This window comes from Phragmites australis, chromosome 6, assembly GCF_958298935.1.
Source record: "Phragmites australis chromosome 6, lpPhrAust1.1, whole genome shotgun sequence".
Taxonomy (NCBI): domain Eukaryota; kingdom Viridiplantae; phylum Streptophyta; class Magnoliopsida; order Poales; family Poaceae; genus Phragmites; species Phragmites australis.
The window spans coordinates 5,796,982-5,815,526 of record NC_084926.1 but is presented as its reverse complement, the minus strand read 5'-3'; the positions used below and the strand labels follow the sequence as shown (position 1 = coordinate 5,815,526).

The 18,545-nt window shown below is 46.2% G+C and overlaps 2 protein-coding genes and 1 pseudogene across 2 annotated transcripts; 2 read left to right on the top strand and 1 right to left on the bottom strand.

The window, feature by feature from the left end:
• The first annotated feature begins 1,006 nt into the window (after positions 1–1,006).
• Positions 1,007–3,107, top strand: LOC133921307 (uncharacterized protein At1g66480-like). Its single transcript, XM_062366120.1, has 2 exons — positions 1,007–2,017; positions 2,874–3,107. Exons 1-2 carry the CDS (start codon positions 1,325–1,327, stop codon positions 2,916–2,918), a joined length of 738 nt encoding a protein of 245 aa, XP_062222104.1. The 5' UTR covers positions 1,007–1,324; the 3' UTR covers positions 2,919–3,107.
• A 2,203-nt stretch (positions 3,108–5,310) lies between these two features.
• On the top strand, positions 5,311–6,864 carry LOC133921306 (uncharacterized; annotated as a pseudogene).
• Positions 6,865–7,123: 259 nt separating this feature from the next.
• On the bottom strand, positions 7,124–10,321 carry LOC133921305 (ADP-ribosylation factor-like protein 8c). Its single transcript, XM_062366119.1, has 6 exons — positions 9,851–10,321; positions 8,790–8,871; positions 8,671–8,703; positions 8,463–8,584; positions 7,595–7,756; positions 7,124–7,478 (listed from the first exon to the last, which is right to left on the bottom strand). Exons 1-6 carry the CDS (start codon positions 9,886–9,888, stop codon positions 7,361–7,363), a joined length of 555 nt encoding a protein of 184 aa, XP_062222103.1. The 5' UTR covers positions 9,889–10,321; the 3' UTR covers positions 7,124–7,360.
• Between the last annotated feature and the right edge of the window lie 8,224 nt (positions 10,322–18,545).

Here is an 18,545-nt window from a genome sequence, read left to right as displayed (position 1 = left end):
AGTTGCAAAGAGTTTAGTCGTCGTCCAGACAACATTTGAGAATCCTAGCAAGCTTCCAGCCAGCAAGCACAAGCTAGTGATATTCCCCTACAAGATTCCGTTCACCCTCCCATTTTCACATGCTAACTCTACTCTGACGCTGAAGCCTGAATGTCCTGTGTCACTAGCGGCGATGTTGCATAAAAAGAAAAGAAAACGGAGAAAAGAGAGTGAGATGCTACAAACCAGTAGAAATGGAGGGAGATGCATGCCATCCAATCAATGATAAAGATCCGGAATGAAAAACAAAAATGCTCAAATTACTCCATCCATGAGTTTTAAGGTCCAAACCAATGGAGCCAGAGACATCGGATTTGTCACTGGTCCAATCAGTGTGGCACATCGCCATCGGCTGCCTGACTGAGGGCTAAGTATATTAGTACACGTTAGCATTCTCAGTCTTACATAATGTTACGTAGTATTTTATATGATACGGAGAAAAAAGAAGTGGTTGTTTCGCAAAGTAACGATTTTATAAATTAAAATTTAGTATTATGATACTTTATTGTATGAGTTATCATTGTCATACAACTCACAACACTCATTTATTTCATACACAAATTAAGAGGTTATAGAGTTATTATGAGACCATCAAAAAGATAATACATTGTAGGAGTTATCTCTTAGATCGTCTTAAGATTACGTGTCAATATATGAGACGACCTATAAGATAGTAACAATATATTTGCCCTAAGCAACGATCAACAGATCTTAGTAACGAGGGTGTTTCTAACTATCCATATCAGCTAGCTTTAAGAATGTCCGCAACATATTTATGTTTACTTGAGTGAGAGTTAATACGATACGAGAGAAAATCTAGCTATTAATGTTTAATCAATCTATAGCATATTTAAAGACTAATGTGAATTCATATTAAATTAGAAGGAAATATTATAACTAGTTTATTGAAACAATTATCTTTCGTGTCGTTTATTGATGATATTAATAATTTTTATAACTAATGATCGACTATATCGTTGGATATGCGGTGACCTTGGCTTTACTGCCCCAAATCACGCAACCTTCCACCCCGCGCGACAACCTTGCATCTGACCAAAAAGCCGAAGGAAACACAGGAAGAAAGAGCCACCACCTCGAGCATCTCCACTCCTCGCCTCGAGCCCAATACAATACTCCATCGCCTCCTCTGACTCCGCCTTTTCCCCTTGCCTTTTAAAATTCCCTCGCCCTCTCCTCCGCACACACGCGCCCCGCCGAGGAGACGGAAGAGAGGGAGAGGAGAAGAGCCCAAGAGGTAGACCGGAGTCGAGCGCGAGGTCGACCAATGGGGAACAGCATCGGGGCCAAGCGCAAGGGCGCCAAGGTGATGCAGCTAGACGGCACCTCGTTCCGCGTCAAGCCCCCCGCCGCCGCTGCCGACGTGCTGCGTGACCACCCGGGCTTCCAGCTGCTCGAGTCCGAGGAGGTCAAGCTCCTGGGCGCCCGCGCGCGCCCGCTCGTGCCCGACGCGCCGCTCCGCCGGGGCCGGCTCTACTTCCTCGTCGCGCTCCCGCGCCGCCCCGCCGAGGGGCCCATGCGCCGCGCCTGGTCGGGCAACCTCCGCGTGGGGGCCCGCGAACGGCTCGAGTCGCTCATGCTCGCGCGCAGGTCCACCTCCGACCTCTCCTCTCTCCCCGCCCACGCCTCCGCCTCCGCGCCCACATCCCCGCTCCCCGGCGGGGCAGCCGCGGCAGGAGGCGCGACTCCCGTGCGGCTCAAGATGCGGCTCCCGAGGGCGCAGGTGGAGAAGCTCATGGGGGAGAGCAAGGACGCCTCGGAGGCGGCCGCCAAGATCATGGACCTCTGCGCGGCGATGGGCGATGCTAGCGCTGGGGTGACCCCGGAGAGGCCGCCACACGGGATACTGCGGAGCCCGCGGTTCGCAAAGACGCCGGAGTGGGGCGCCGGGTTCATGCTTCCGCCGCCGCTGGCGGCGAAGACGCCGCAGCGGTGGCCCACGCTGCCACGCACCAAGGAGGTAATTCATACATAGATTCAACCCCATCCTCCACGTGCATTGCATTATTGTTTGTTCCTATGCGGCGTGAACACAGTAAGATTCGCACGTTGTGACAAAGAAATGTGATTTGTGATCCATATATCATATTCAATTCAACCTCATACGTGCAATGCTCAACACAAAAATTCTGAAAATTATGAACGGAGAATTAGTAAAATGCACATTTTTTACTTGGCAAAATGCATAGCTTGTAATGTTAATAGTGCAACTGAAAAACGCTTGTCTGTGTTCACCTAATTAGTTATACTTAGCCAGCAATTTGTTTTTTTAACGATTCGTATGCGCATCGGTTAGTCTAGTATGAACGCACGCCAGCATAACATCGGTTAGTCTAGTATGAACGCACGCCGGCATAACAAGGTTACATGGCAGCATGTTAGATGCAGTTTTCTTGTCGTTCCAGAAAACATGTAGCCTGTATCAGTGGGGCACTAAACTTGTGTAGAAAAGTGGGAAGCAAAACTGCTGTTCTCCGCTCATTGCGGGGAACAAGGAACACAAGTGCTCTGGATGCAGTGGAGTTTTTCTTGAGAAACATCTTGGCTCGTTTGACAAAAACAGTTCTAGTGTAGAATGAAAACGAAGTCGCTTGTCATGTTTGTGCTTTAATATCTTGAACTTGGAAGCATGTGAAAATTCTCTCACTAATCACGCTAAAAAATAAAAAGAAGAAATTTTCTTGCTAAGGATCCAAAATAGTCTTGCCTGTTCACATGAAAATGAAGCTGTTGATGATGCTTGCAAATGACTGTGCGCTATGTTGTTCACTTCTTTTTTCTTCATCGCTTATTTGGCTTTCATTTTGTTGTTTCAGAAAAAGGCAAGGTTCGTGGAGTTGCCTGATGAGCTAATAGCATGACTCTTGTCCTTCGTGAAGCGAGTTAACACCTTTTTACTGTCACAAGCATGTTTGGTGATTGTCAGGCCAGGAGATAAGGAATTATAAACTTATCTTCAGGCGGTAATATCCTTCTTTCATTGCTCATTTTGAACGAAACAACTATGGTTCGAAGATGAGAAGCCGCCGATGGCTTCCAATTCACCTTGATCCAGTGATCTGACACCGTGTTAGTATGTTTCCGCCTTCTCGAATCTCTGTGTGTTTCTACTGGCTTCTCTTTGGCGGTTTATTATAAGCCCACTATGTTGTGTTATGTGTAAGCCAATTATCCAGGTCAACTCTGGTTGCCGTTGGGTAGTTTCGTCCTAGAAAGGAGGCACATGTGCATCTATACATAGGTGCACGGATTACAGATGCCAGTCTGGTTCTCAGCATTATCATATCCGATTCCTGCATGATTCAGTTGATTCTAGAACGAGAATGGTGAAATGGATCGTTGAGTTGACATAGTCGATTATTATTGTTGGGTGGTGTTGCTCAACTACACTCCTCAGCACATGCAAATTATGATTTACAAAGCAACGCATTGCTGAATGCGTAAGCATTTCTTATCTCCACTGATCATCCAGATTTGGATAAAGATATTGCTGCCAATCATCAGAGACCTGCACATGCAATGAGAATCTAAGATCTGACCTAGACCTACCATCTAGTATACAACAATGTGCACAAGTCAGAAGAACATGCATGCTTTACTTTCTGAACAAACAAGACAACCTCAACCATGGTCTGGACTTGAGGGATATTCTCTGAACCTCACTGGCCGACCCCATAATGCACAGTTCGTTGCACCGCCCAGAACACTGTAGAAAATAGCTTCTTGCAACACAACTATTCTTGACTTCCATTTGATAAGATGAAGAAACTTGCATTTGATACCACCAATTTGCTCTTTTTTATGAAAAAGAGATTATTTCCAACATACTGTTGTTCAGATTGAAGAGAAATAAACAACTATTGTTCAGTGTTCATAACCCTCTGAATCTGATCTGTGCAATTCTCATCAATCAGTCTACACAAGAGTCAGCATATTACCGCCTAAAGATAGGTTTGTACTAGAAGGGACATATCTAGTTAGTACGAATCAGCCAATTACCAAAAAAATTGGGATAAAAAGTCAAATATCATGCCAAATTGTGGGCAGCAGCTAGCACCGGTATAGCAGCCATGCTGATCGGCTAAAGGGCTAAAGGACATCCAAAAAAGCTCAAATGTCACGCTTAAGATCATGTTTGGATGCTGTAGATCAATGCCGGGTGCCCATTCGATTGGAAGGCCGACGGACAGGTCTCTGCCTTGTGGAAAAATGTTAATGGCTCTTAATGCGTAGTGTGAGCTGGGATCAGGATCATCTGGCTTCACCATTTTGAAGTTGCTGAGTTCACTCTAAACCGGAAAATACTATATAACTAACCGGAAATCTCCCAACTCCAGTGAAGTTGAGATTCAATCTTAAATGTCAGTTACAGAGAAATCACATCGTGACTTCTTCATAGAGGTGAAGTCAGAGGATCCCGTGTGAGGTGAGCCACGTAAACTTCATCCAATGTTCAGGAGACGGTTGTTATGGGCCGTCCCCACGGAGCCCGGTTGGCCTCACAATCCACGGGCCGCGTGCCGCCCGGCGCGCGCCATCTGGATTTCGCCCCCGTGCGGTTCTGCATCCGCGCACGCGGGCAAATCCGTGGAGAAATGGCAGCCCGGCCCGGCGCTAACGCCTGGACGACGAGCCATGCGTCGCGCGGCGCGTATTTATACGCACTGGCGCGGCAAGCCGTAGCAGCAACAAGGAAGGAATCGTTCGATGCGCCGCGCGCGAAGCACACGCTCCTTTCCACCGCGCAGGGCGAGGTCACCAGCGACCAACGACGCCGTACACAAGTAGACGATGGACATGGAGTTGGACTTCTTGGGAGTTCGCTCGCCGCCGGCAGGCGGACACGGAGGTACAGGTGCGTACCACGCACGCACGCCCGGGCGTTCCGTCCGTCCAGCTCCACCGTGCGTCTTGGTAAGTTGGTAAACGACGCCAAGTTGCCTATCGACACTTTGCGTTTTTCTCAAGGTTCAGCGATGCGGCGGACTTGCGCGAGGGGATGTCCTTCGCGGCGCGGCGCGACGATGAGCCCTCGCGCTTTGCTGCTGCTCCCATGCCCCCTCCACCGGCGCGAACCCACGCCGTGGAGCCGGACGTCCCCACGAAGCCTTCGTCGACGGCGCCGTCGTCTCACCGGTCTCAGGTTTGTGCTTACACAAGACCCTCTTGGGACCGATCGATCTCGTGACGAACTGATCTCCGAGAGCCGCTCAGCAGCTCGGTCGTTCTTCCAGGTGCCGCGCACGATGGTGATCTTCTACGCGGGCTCTGTGCGTGTGTTCGGCAACGTTCCAAGGGAAAAGGCATGATGGCTTCCTCTGTTGTAACGCTCTGCAATGTAGCATTGGCTGTGACTTGTGAGTGTTCCACGATACTGAAGAAAAGGAGATGTGTCATGCAGGCTCGGCAGATTATGTCCATGGCTGCGAAGGCAACTGGAGCCGCAGGTAGCCCGCCTCTTCATCGGCCGCATCTGCAGTCAGAACCGGCGGCTCTTCCAAATACAAGGCAGATGATGACACTCTGGGATCAGGCTCATGCCACAGGTAGTAGTTGTTTTATTCTTTCAGAGAAATTAACTAGTAATGGTTCGCTGAGTTCGACCTTTATTTTTTACTGACAAGGTAGAGGTTTCTCTATCTTGTAACCATTTTATTGGAAGGTTGCAAAGTGCAACTAGTTCAAAGATATATAGGTTGGAGAAACATAAAAGTAAACGGAGAAGTGAAAAAAACTGGAGATAAAAGAGATGAGATTGCACCTGATGCTCTAGTTCACAGTAGACGATTTAACCACTGTTCGATAGTGTACTCTGGTTTCTGCCCAGGAAATAGGCATGCCATCATCAACAAGACTAGTTCATGCATTTCCTTTAAAAGAAGACTAATCCTTGCATGCTCACCACAAGCAGTGATGTATGTTACGCCGTGGTGTTCTCTTGCTGCAGGTGTTCCACTGTCGAGGAATGCATCCCTTGCCCGCTTCCTGGAGCGACGCAAGCAAAGGCAGGAGCCCTAAGCACTCTACATGTTTACGTCCTTATTTTGTGCCTATTTTTTTTCTCCCGATCTACAAAACACTCCTGATACAACAAACATATCTGCACAGGATGGCTTGAGGTCTCACGGCAATTTTCCAATAGATGAGACGATCAGTTTGCATTTATGCTAATTTTGAATTTTGTTTGTATTTCATTTGTCTTTTGCAGGGTGGCAAGTGCAGCAACGCCTTACTTCCGCGGAGAGAAATCTCCCGGTAGATTGGACGATTCCCTATGGTTTCCACGCGAAACAGAACCGCATTTGGCAACATAGAACTGTCATTGGCCTCCGGAAATTATAACAACATGACTGGGAATCAAGAGGAGGAACTGAACACCGAGCTGAAGATCTAGCTGATTAGTTTACAGTCCTGGGTCCGACTCTTGGATTCATTTTACATTAACCATCTTGCCAATCCAGGCCAAATTTTGGATTCAGTCTGGCGGATCGTTGAGCCGTCTGAGAGGATATCTTATGGTGCATTGGAAGGCGAGAGCTTACCATAGAGTTTCTCCTTCTGATTCTCATTGCTGACCACAGTTATGGGTTCAGTTATGATGTATGCCAGCAGTTTCTCATGAAACTCAGACATTATCACCCATTTTAAAAAGTTTACCACGAAAATAGTATATGGGTTGGGTTCATTCAGATTGTTGCTCGATCTGATTAGAAACCCTTTTAAGATCAGCTAATCTGTTGTACCTAAGCAATTACCACATCTTTGTAATGTACAATATTTTTGTCCTCACTTGTTCATATTCTGGAAACAAGTCAATATTTTTAGCTTACATGTGTCTGGTAACTGCTTGCATCCATGAGGTATGTATATTAGGGTGGAGAGAGAATCCACCCCCAGTAAAACGAAAATGAAAGAATAGTGCAGTAATTCAGGACAATTTACTAGAAAACCTAGAGCGAATCAACATTTGCAATGGATGATTAAGAGCTCAACCTTTATTCTTCCAGACTTGGTACAGAGATGTTTCTCTCGACATGAGGCTGTCAGGACGGTTTGGAAACACATGGAAGGAAAAGACACAGGATGCCCACAATAAAGAAAGATAAAAGATTCAAGGAATTTACAAAGGATTACATGTTTTCTGATATTCAAGCACTGGCCACCATACTATTCGTCGGTGGAACCAAACAGATCACACATATATTACAATGCGGTTGCTTTAAACTTCTGGATCAGGAAACTGAGTGGAGACACAGAGCTAAATTCGTCTCACAGTGCATTGTAACACAAACACACAACAACCCTAATTTGCTGTTCTAGAGTGCTTGATAAGCCAGTCGATGACAACATCTATGTTCACGGAGTCCTTACAGGAGATCATGTAGCAACAAACTTCGCGGTCCTTAAAAAATTCCAGTCCTCTGAAAATCAAGATGAAAGAGCATTTTAGTTGAAATATCATGCAGAGAGAAGGAAAAATGATCGGGTTAGTCCTTTCAGGAATAGCTAAGCCCGTATGAAAGAAGATTAAGCTTACAGTTGGTCAACCAATGCCTGCTTAGAAAGCGCTTCTGACTTGTCAATTTTGTTTCCCAGGACAAGCAAGGGAATCCCAGCTAAAGACTGTTTCGTCAGCAGGTCATGCAATTCACTTTTAGCTACTGGGACACTATCTCGATCCGCAGCATCCACCACATATCTACCATAAAATAATAAAATTACAAATCATAATGCATCGACTTCAAGCGGTCGCTAGATAACTGAAAAATATCTAGGTAAGAAGCATCATGCAGCCAGCATAGTCATACACAGAAGAGAACATGATAAATACACGAGCAAACATTTTTTTAATGTTTACTGTTTCAAGTGAATAAAGAAAATGAATCTATGCATTAGAGAATATGCTATGTAAATGTAATTGAGCTGTTTGGATACAGCGTCAGTCAACAGTCAACGCACTCATTGCACCAACACCAAATTGGTTGTTGGGCATAACTACTGATGTTCCAGTATTTGTCAGTTTCCAACCTCAAAATAATGATCGTTCAAGATGTACAGTCTACAGGGACAAGAAGAACGCAAAGGAAATAAATCTAGACTCCTCATAAGGGAAGAAAACATGTTTGGACAGGCTAAGAAAATAACTCATACTATCTAAGAGTTAGTATAGTACGTACTCCTTATAGGCTATCTATACTTTAATATCTCCTCTACATGCATAAACATGTCTAGTGCTGTGCTGCTGTCAGAGGATTATCTTTACGAAATAGGTAACAGCAGAAGGTGCTCCAACCGGAAGTAATTTGTTGTATGCCGTTATCCTATCTTATCATCACAAAATTGAATATCTAATAACCAATATACACAATATGAAATATGAAATATCTGAGAAGAGAAGGCATTACAGAATAGCAGAAACTCCACGGCAGTAGCGCTCCCACATAGTCCGGAATCTCCGTTGCCCACCAAGATCCCAAAGTTTAATTGTGACGTTTCCCTTGGTGACTTTCCGCATATTAAAGCCTACCTGTTTTAGCAGATGAGCATTTCATATAACTTAGATAACCAAAATACTATCCAGGATACCATAAAGAAGTGGTGTTATGTACATACAGTTGGAATCATGTCCTCGCTGTAGCCACCTGTCTGAGAAGCACAGCAGCCACGAATCAAAATCAAAACATCACAGCAAACATGATAATATATCTTAAGTTGTGTGAGTTGATGCATACAGCAACAGCATTGACTAGAGATGTCTTCCCAGCATTCTGCAGCCCAACCAGGGAGAGTTCCATCTCCTGCTTAAAAAATAAGCTGAAATAGGAGATGTTACTGCTGTGCGTAAGAATTCCAATGATTCGACATGTAATGCTTCAAGCCAACAAAATACTACATACTACATTATAGCTAAGGTTGGCACGTCTTCCAATTTTACACTAGCAGGGTTAGCTCAGTGTTTAGACTGACACATCTTCGAAAAAACTTTGTTACCAATAGTCAAAACAAAAGCCAATCATTCACAGTAAATAATCTCATATAGCAGAAGCAAAAGATAAAAGGCTCAGAGTAAACAGGGCACCAAAAAATGATATCAAGCAGGCCAGCTGCCTTAGAGGAAAGTTGATAACTAATTTAGCAAATATGAGTTGGACCAACCTAAACTCGCAATTAAGCACTTTCAAGGAAGCAGGAAAGGTTATTCAGGACAGATCCTAACAATGAAAGCCTCTATTCACACTGCAGACTGTAGGCAGCCTTTCCAAACATGGAATTTGAACTTCTTTCAGACATTTGGTTTAAACTTAGGAAGCTTGATCATCTGTTCATCTTCAATCAGGACGGGGTCAGAGAAAAAAAGAACTATATTGTCATCATAGGCACTAAATGACCTGAATATACAAAGAACCGGTGAATGTTCATGAAAGCACTAATCGAACCATACAGCTCGATATTCTTCATCCCATGCTCCAATTAATGCTCTTTTGCATTCAACTATCCTGACCGCATCAAGATCTACCAGGCTTAGTATGCAAGAGCAACATTCGAAGGAGTGTGCTAACTATTAGCTTGATCTAGCGTGGATCTAACTGCGCAGAGGACACGGTCCAATTCACAATCGAGACGCATCACCTCACCGCACGGAAATCCCGATCCAAACCAATCCCAAGAGAACCTATCCTCCCGCCCAAATCGAAAGACCTCCCAGTTCTCGCACCAAAAGTAGGGCCCAGACTAGAGGCGTCTTTGGAGCGAAAACGACGAGGGAAAAGAAGGGAGAAAGCCAGGCACGAACCTCCGGAGCCAATTGAGGAGCGAGTCCCAGAGCCCCATGCCGCTCTCTCCCGCGACCGCGCCGGATCTCTCGTGGGAAGCCGCGGCTGGAGCGCGGAGGAAGGAAGACGAGGAGGAGACGGGACGAGACGGAAGCGGGACGATGGGCCGAGGCCGATGCGGTGCGTGCAGGGAGGGAGGAGGCCCGGACTAGGCGACGTGTCGCGGGCGGTGAGTAACGCAGGCACGCAGCCGCGCGCCGTGCAACGACCCGATGCGACGCGACCCGTCGTGGGGTGGGCGATTGCCTGTCCCCGTCCCCGGTCGATCGTTTTGGACATCGTCGGCCGTCGGTTCTTGCGATTTTCGGAACCTTGTGGCCAGTCGCGATGCGAACGTGGCTCCCCCGACGAAGTTGCTCTCTTCCGTCGTCGTCTGCCGGCCTCAAACCTTGAGACGCTCGTGTCCTCTGCTGACTGCTGCTCTGCCGATACGGTGTGAAAGGCAGAAGGCACCGCCTGCCGCTTCCGAATGGGAATGGCATCGCCGTCCACTGACGCGTCCGAGGTGCTTGTTTTTTTCCCCGAGCAATACGTGGGGAGAGGAGCCCCGGCATATTGGAGATGCTTTAGTTGCCGTACAGGCGAGATTTCATGGCTAAGGTCTTCTGTAGGATTTTAGAGGATTTTAATACTTAGGAATTTTTTTATAAGGATCCTTTAAACAAAGGATTTGGCTTGTCAAATTCCTATGAAAATCGTACAAAATGATTTCTTTCATATGAATTTAGGAGAAATTGAAATATGAGATCCAACCTCGTGAAAATTTTCTTTTGTGTCCCTCTCATCTGATTTCAATGTTTTTCTCGTGCACCATCTAAATAATCATTTCTATAGTTTTTCTGTGCTTTTTCATTATATAGGATAGGTGCTAGGGTATTCTAACAGTGTGTTTTTTTATTCCTGTGTTTTCAAAATTATGCATTCCAAAGAACCCCAACAGTTTTTTTTCAGATGGATTAGTTTCCTCCGATGAACTTATTCCTTGTTTTCGTCTCTCAGACGATGAAGGTTTGCCCGTGTGAAGATCGATCGAGCCCTGCCGATTGGCGGCATTCAAAGCACTATTGGGCTCTAAATGGGCCATGATGAGGCCCGCCCATTGGCGATATCAAATGACATAGAAAACACTTTTGGGCTATTTTAGCCCACATCTACTGGGCTCTCCTCATGGCGTCGGAGCAGAATGAGCCTCAGCCTCTCGTACGCCGGAGTCGTCAATGTGCGAACGTTCTCTTCGTCCTCTTCGATCAATCACACACCGGTTCCACCGCCCGATTGTTTCATCCTGACATGAGAAGGGACATCGATCTACGTCCACACTGCTGATCGACTGACGCATGCACTATGTATTCAGTTAACTTTGCTTGAGACGGACAGAAACGGCCGGGGTATGCGTGCACATCACGGTCGCCGCGCGTTGGCACACTAGCTAGGAGCCTGCGGCATGGCATGCACGGCACTGGCACGGTGGCACCTGCAGCTACCGGCGGCTGCTTGTAGGCCAGGCCAGGCCTCAGCAGCGGGGCATCGAAGCCTGCGCAAGTGCAAGGATGGCCGCCCGGCCGACTGGCTGGCTGGAGTCTAATGAAATGAAATGGAGCGAAATGATAGTGGAGGAAATTGATCGATCGTGGATGGAATGCTGAGGGGATCGGAGGATAAGGTACTTAATGAGAAATGGAGCACGGGGCCGGCCGGGCAGATCCACCTAAACTCACTAGGGGGCCAGGGCCGGCCGGCTCCGGTGCTCCGGCTACCAATCTCACTCGCCTTGGCGAACGTCACATCCGTCGACCACAGTGGCACGGTTAATTCGCTCGAAAGCTAGCGCTACGCGAACAACCGCATCTGTGTCTGAGCGCCGCGCTGGTGGACGTTCGGCCCAGGTGAAAATCCCTCCGTAGGCTTGACCGATGAGCGGCCCATCGTTTGGGACCTAGTACATACATCTTATACGCAAGAAGTTGGTATGCACATGTTCACGTTGGTTTATTTAACTAGCACTGCGAGTCGTTGGAGTTCAGCTGCCACGAGTAGTGGAATAGGCTTGCAGATTAGCATGGCGCGACCGCCCCACAAGAGATGGCGGCAGCGTTCTTTGGGCGCAGGGATGGCCGCGGCCAACGGATGCAACAGCGCACGCTTCCACTCAAAATCTTCCCTTGTGCGTGTTTTGTGGCAGTATATTATATTACTGCGCCGCGAGATGAGAGTCATGACTCATGAGACGACGAGATGGGAGAGAACGAAGCCTAGCTTGGGCCCAGGATCCAGGCACGACGAGATCCGAGTTTGTTGTCCCGTTATTTTCCCCTCACTTTGCCCCTGAAAAGTCACCTTCATTCTGGCCACGATCAGTTGGGAGGGAGCCTTTTTTTCCGCGTGATCCCCCGCCGAGGCCGACTCCAACGAGAGCGGCATTTCACTGTCGTATCCCTGTTCAAGCTGTTTTGCCGGTCACGTACACCTGCATACCAGTTCAACAGAGATGGTAAAAAGCTTTTGCAGCTGCTACAAGGTTGCGGGATGAGTTTTTTGTTCGGAAAATTTGCCAACAGAAATCGGAGGCGGCAACACTGTTCACGGTGTATGTGTGTGGGTCCGAAGGAATGAGGAGAGCAGTGGAAGGTAGAGAATAAAGTGACTGTTGGAGATGAAAAAATAATGTAATGCTGTAATAGTATTAGAGGATGCTGTAATAGTGTTATAAGGAATGAATTTTTAGAGTTTCTGTTGGAGATGACCTGAGAAAAGACCCGTCAAAAGCGCGCCATGGAGGGCCACACGCTCGCCCGCTGCGAGGCACTTGGGGCACTGCCCGCCACGAGTCGCTCGCCGGCTGGGCCATCGACTCCATCATTGCTGCCCTGCTTGGCTTGTAGTGTAGTGAGTGCACTTTTCAGAATAACAACTTGCCCGCATCATGTGTAGGCTGCACGGCTGCACTCCACACTTTTATAGCTTGCCTTGATTTATAAAAACCTCAGGCCTCGCGTCGCTCCCAGGGATGGCACGGGTAGGCACACCGTCACCCGCCTGCCTTCCTCCTCCACCTCTACCTCACTACTGCTTGAGCAGGCCATCGGAAGCCTAGCAGCCACAAGGATGGCGGCGATGGGGCTAACCCCCACCCAAATCTGGATCATGGGCGTCACAGGGCATCAGTCGTGAGGCGACGGCAACGACAAAGCTTCTGCGATGACTGTGGCCTAAGGATGGCGGCTGGATCCGGCGCCTCCTCGATCGGATCTGGAGTCTCCGCGATAGATCTGGCCAGGGATGAACTGGGTTGAGCTCAGCCCCGAAGGGGACGGTGGGCGATGGTGGGGCAGCATGTCACGTCCCGAAATCGTAATCACATAATTAAGTATAATCATGCTTTTTAAGCATTATGTTTAATTTTATGTAATTTTTTTGGGAACGTAAGAGCATTTTGTTTAGAGTCAATCGATTGACAGAAAGTAATTCGGAAGAGAAAGAAATGAATTCACAGTTGAAATAGACTTATTCTCTAATACGTGAGCCCCACCCGGTGGGCCAACCACCTCTCACTCTCTTGGGCAGCAGCCCACCTTCCCTTCCCCTCTCTCTCCCTCACTCCCACCCTCACTCCCTCTCCTCTCCAATTGGCTAAGCCAAGAGCAGCCTCGCCTCTCTCAAGATCTCTCTCTTTCTTTCTCGATTCCTCCCTCTAGAAGCTGAATCGAGATACGCATGTGGTATTTACGCGATCACTAGCTCATAAGCTTCTCATCCATCCAATTCATTTGTGTTTTCCCAAAAGATTCGAGCCGTTCTTGACGGTCTTGGTGTTTTTGCTTGAAGCACGAGGAACCACGGTTGAACTCCTCTTCCTGAGCGATTTCTTCGTTTTCTTCATCACTCGGTGGTCACCAACCTTCACAAGTATCGTGAGTAAGTCCCTTAGGTTTTCCTTGTCAAGAATGCGTGAATTGGTGGATCGATTTCGAGTTTGGAGCTAAGTTTGTGGAGTTCTCAAGTTCTTGAGCTTTGGAGCAAAAAGAGAGGATTCAGATAAAATTTGTGCTAGGAATCGTGTTGCTAGGTTGGTGAGTGAGTTCTAGACTCTATGAACTATCTCAAACATGTTCCCCTTTGGTTTGAAGAGACTCGCAAATCAAATCGGTTGAGTTTTTCCCCTCGAAGCAACCTCTATGGACAACCCGGATAGTCTGGTAGCCCAATGAAAATCTCAATAAATTGTGCTAAAAAATTGTTAGGGTTTAAGGTGCAAGTTGAATCTAGAATCCTTTATATAGTCTATATGTATGTTTATGTAGGATGAATTTAACATGCGAGTCGAATCGATCGAGGAAGATCATCGAGAAGTGCAAGTCTATCTAACTCGGATAGTTCGGGTTACACCCGGAGGGGCTGAGTAATTTGTGGTGATTTTAACCAAGCACCCTCGCTCAGAGCCTCACCCGGATAATCTGCCAAAACCCGGATACTCCGGGTTAAACCTGGAGGGTCCAGGTTAATTCAATTTAGATTTAACAGAGAACCCTTATCTGGACTACAACCATGATATTGAGATGTGAGGATAAGACAAGATGTGGATGGTGCTAGGGGTAGTTCAGGAGAGGAGCACGAATGTCGTTGACCGCTTGCATCAGTTAAGCACCGTCAGTCGGTGCTATTGGCTTTATCACTTTTCCATACTTATCGCATACCCAGATATGGGATGGGTAAGCCAAGTACCATAAGTCGCCATGTTCATTTGACCTATGCATCGAGATGTGAGCGGGAATGGTGTTATGGGTGCCTAATATTGCGCCGGTAAGTCATGGTAGGAACGTGATCTAGGTGGGCTCCACATTACTCGACATGGGAACAAAGGTTTAGGGTGGATGCGTGAAACGGTTGATACGTGAATCATCACTCGCAACTGATGGGTTGTGTGAGCGATGGTCTCATTTTGTGTGGGTCCAGGAGTACTCCCCTGCAGTTCCGATCATGCTTCCATCCATCCGCATCAGTCATAGAGTCACAAATGAGGGGTGATCGTTTGGTATGTTGGGTTGCGGTTGAGATGATTATGTTTTTATATATATGTTATTATGTTTCTAGCTATATTTATGCTTCACTTGGTGTTTATCGAAAAAGAAAGGAGTTGTTTGGTTAAGTATAGGTGCTCACACATAGGTCTTAAGGTTGCTACCGCATATGAAATTACTTAACATTGTGGCCTATTCTTGCTAAATACACAAATGCATAATTCTTGGAATCGCTATATGTACCCTATATATATTAAGTCATGCGAGTACCTTCGTACTCACGCTGCTCTTTTAGGTTGCCGGCGAGAAAATGTTAGCTTCTAGCTACTTCATGTCCGCAGATGCTGACGGCGGGCAAGAGTAGTGTTGTCTACTCATGTGGCAATATTTTGGGTAGAGCCTAAGGACATATGGCTCCACTGGTCTTTTTATTGTTGTTAGGTTTTAATTCTTACACTGCGTAGTTTATCTCTTTTGATGTAAATTTTTGTAAATAATTGAATGTTTAAGAATTTGTAATATAATGTTAATTATTTGCTCTTTCTTAAGCTTTGTTGTGATGTTATATGTTGGAAAAGTATGTGTTTCGATCTTAGGTACAAAACACGTGTCGGGACTACCGGGATGCTATTCTGATTAATCATTATAGTCATGATTGTGTAAATAATCAATTTAATGATTAATTATAATACTGCTTGGATTGTTCTTCACAACATGGTATTAGAGCTTGGTTTAATGAAGTAGCCGAAACATAATTAGGATGTTCTTTAGTGAGTGTGTCAACTTCACTTAAACACTTCACTTAAACAATTCACTAAAATTATCTTGTACGTCCTCTGATTAATATGTATGAACTTGCTATAGTATGCCCTAAGTGTAATGCGTTGTTGTTTGTGGCGCTTAGGTCATTTGGGGTTCCGTATTTTTGGTTGTTGCATCGACGAAAAAGGTAAGGAAAGCATCCCGATGGGGGTGAATATTATGGCTTAACCAGTGCGAGATAGGGGCCTGATGTGTCCCGTACGATGATGGTACAGGAAGTGAATACGTTAGTAACAACATATGAACATCTACCATACAATGGTAAATATGATCGTCTACCCATGTGGCGATTACATAGGGTGTCCCATAAGACGAAGGTACGTGAAGTGAATATGTAGGTAATAACATATGAAATGTCACTTGTGCGGTGAGTTGCACAAGCACCGTTCGTGCGAAAACGTTTTTTTCTTGTGCTTATGATGCTTGTTTGGGAGTGATGCACTCAAGAAAGAAACACATAGATAGAGATCGAACATGCCATCTTTTTCCCTATTGCTCATATAGCGTGTATTTTTCCAAATATACGATATTGTGAGATCCAAGCAATTGATAATTGGCTAATTCTATTTGGCTATGCCGGAATTTGACCTTCCACTCCTTTCCTCTTGTTGCCACGAACAAGATGAGAACCCACCGCAATGCCCGTAAGGACAATCTAGAGGGTCAAATGCTCGTGATTGAGAGTCATCTCTGCCATCACCCACGGCCAAGATGATGGACCTTCCCAAGGTCATTGCTCAGAACACAATCTATCCTGTTGTGGGTGGAGCCGACCCACATGGAGGTTTCTTCGAGTTTCTCTATACTCAACACCCTATCTTTCATCCGTGCCAAAGACCCCATTGATGTCGATGATTGGCTTCGTACCATTGAGCAGAAGCTTGCTCTCATGTGGTGTGAGGACCATGACAAGGTCCGATATGCCACCCATCAACTTCAAGGCGCAGCCAGGGCATGGTGCCAGAGCTACCTCGCCATGTAAGCCCTGTGAGGAACCTTCCAAATAATATTCTAATTAATCACCAGGAGGATCATTATTCATAATCACAACCTCGATAATTAACTAGAATATCATCCCGGTAGTCCTGGCACGTGTTTTGTGCCCAAGATCAGAACACATGCCTTCCCAACATGTACGTCACAACAAAGCTTAAGAAAGAGCGAGTAATTAACATTATATTACAAGTTCTTAAGTATGCAACAAATTATCATAATTTACAGCAAAAGAGAGCTAGGAGAAGACTAAAACCTGCTCAACTCCTAACCAGCAAAAGAACTAAGCAGCGGAAGACTAAAAACTATACAACAAAAAGAGGGATAGAGCCATATGCCCTTAGACTCCATCACAAAAGCACGACCACCTAGAGTAGGATGCACTACTCTTGCCCACTACCTGCATCGGTGGGCACGAAGTAGCCAAACACTGTCTCTTCCTCAGCGACAGGAGTACTGAAAGCGCAGGCATGAGTACGAAGGTACTTGCAAGACTTAAACCATATAGAGCACATATACATAGCTCGACTCCAAGGATTATGCATTGATCATTAGCAAGGATGAACCACAGGTTAAGTAAAACATTTGCACTAAGCCTCCTTGACATATGTGTGAGTGACTGAAACTTAACCAAAACATATAATAGCTACCCTGCAACTAACAATTGAACAAGTGTAACTGTAAATAACATGTGTATCAGTAAGTAACAAGTGTCCACATCACCATCTCCCACATACCGAATCACAAACCATACTCGAAACTCTACGACCGGGTGCAGATGAAACAATAGCATGCTCATGACCAAGAGCGCGACAGTTCAAACTGTTTATACACCCTGCATGGGGATACTCCTGGACCCACACGACATGAGGACCATTCGGCTTGTGCCACCGACCAAAGTGCACACAAGAGGGTACTCGTGACAACCTTTCCCCACCAGCCCCAACCGTGTGGAGCATGGATCGCTCGGTGCGGCGATACTAGAACTACTCCCAGAGCAAACTAGTACCGCTTACAAGCCCGCTGCTCACACCATCGATGTTCACGCCCACAAAGCCAAAACTGCGAAGGTATTCGTCTCGCCTTACCAGTAGATTGGCATGTGGTGAGTAAGGTAAGTGCTAAAGCCAACAACCCTGACGATCGACCTTAAACGATGCAAGCGGTCTATGGTGCTCAGGTTTCCTCTCCTGACCTGCTCTCTGGACTTTCCACCGAGGCAGACAACACCCCTAACACCGTCCATATCTCATCTCATACTCACCACTCATACAACCATGTCAATCTCAACAAGTGTATGTAATCATAAGAAGATCCTATGCTCGCGAACAACAAGATGCGCCGTCGTTCGACTTCTACCGAATGACCTAAGCATGGCTAAGCATATAAGTCGAACTCATACTTAGACATTGACAACACCTCAAGGCTACAAGGAATGTAAATACACAAGTATTCAAAATAGAAGAATGCAATCGGTATAGGTTCTACCCATTGGTACCCGACACTGACTCACTAAACATGCATACATACATAAGCATATTTCATCAATTTTAAACTTATCCAATTACACAAGAGGGATCAATATGCTTAGTTGATTGCCTTGATGCACTGGCTCACAAAGGTGGGGTACCTCCGGATCACCCTCGCTCGTCGGGATCATCGGTTCGGCGTTCTCTAAAAAGAATAACGCGTGCAATACCATGAGTATGGATGAAATGCAACAATGCATGCTATAAGATGCGCAAAACATGTTAAAAGTGCAAACATGCAAGCTAGAACAAAAATGGGACTCAAACCAATTTGAAAAGTTATCGAAAGTGCG

Bases quoted from the DNA above. Each gene is read 5' to 3' on its own strand.
- LOC133921305 (XM_062366119.1), bottom strand. From the start codon at position 9,888: ATGGGGCTCTGGGACTCGCTCCTCAATTGGCTCCGGAG. The intron at 8,585-8,670 runs GTATGTACATAA...CTGCTAAAACAG, and splicing joins GCGAGGACATGATTCCAACT to GTAGGCTTTAATATGCGGAA. The intron at 7,479-7,594 runs GTAAGCTTAATC...CTTGATTTTCAG, and splicing joins CAGGCATTGGTTGACCAACT to AGGACTGGAATTTTTTAAGG.
- LOC133921307 (XM_062366120.1), top strand. From the start codon at position 1,325: ATGGGGAACAGCATCGGGGCCAAGCGCAAGGGCGCCAAGGTGATGCAG. The intron at 2,018-2,873 runs GTAATTCATACA...TTGTTGTTTCAG, and splicing joins CGCTGCCACGCACCAAGGAG to AAAAAGGCAAGGTTCGTGGA.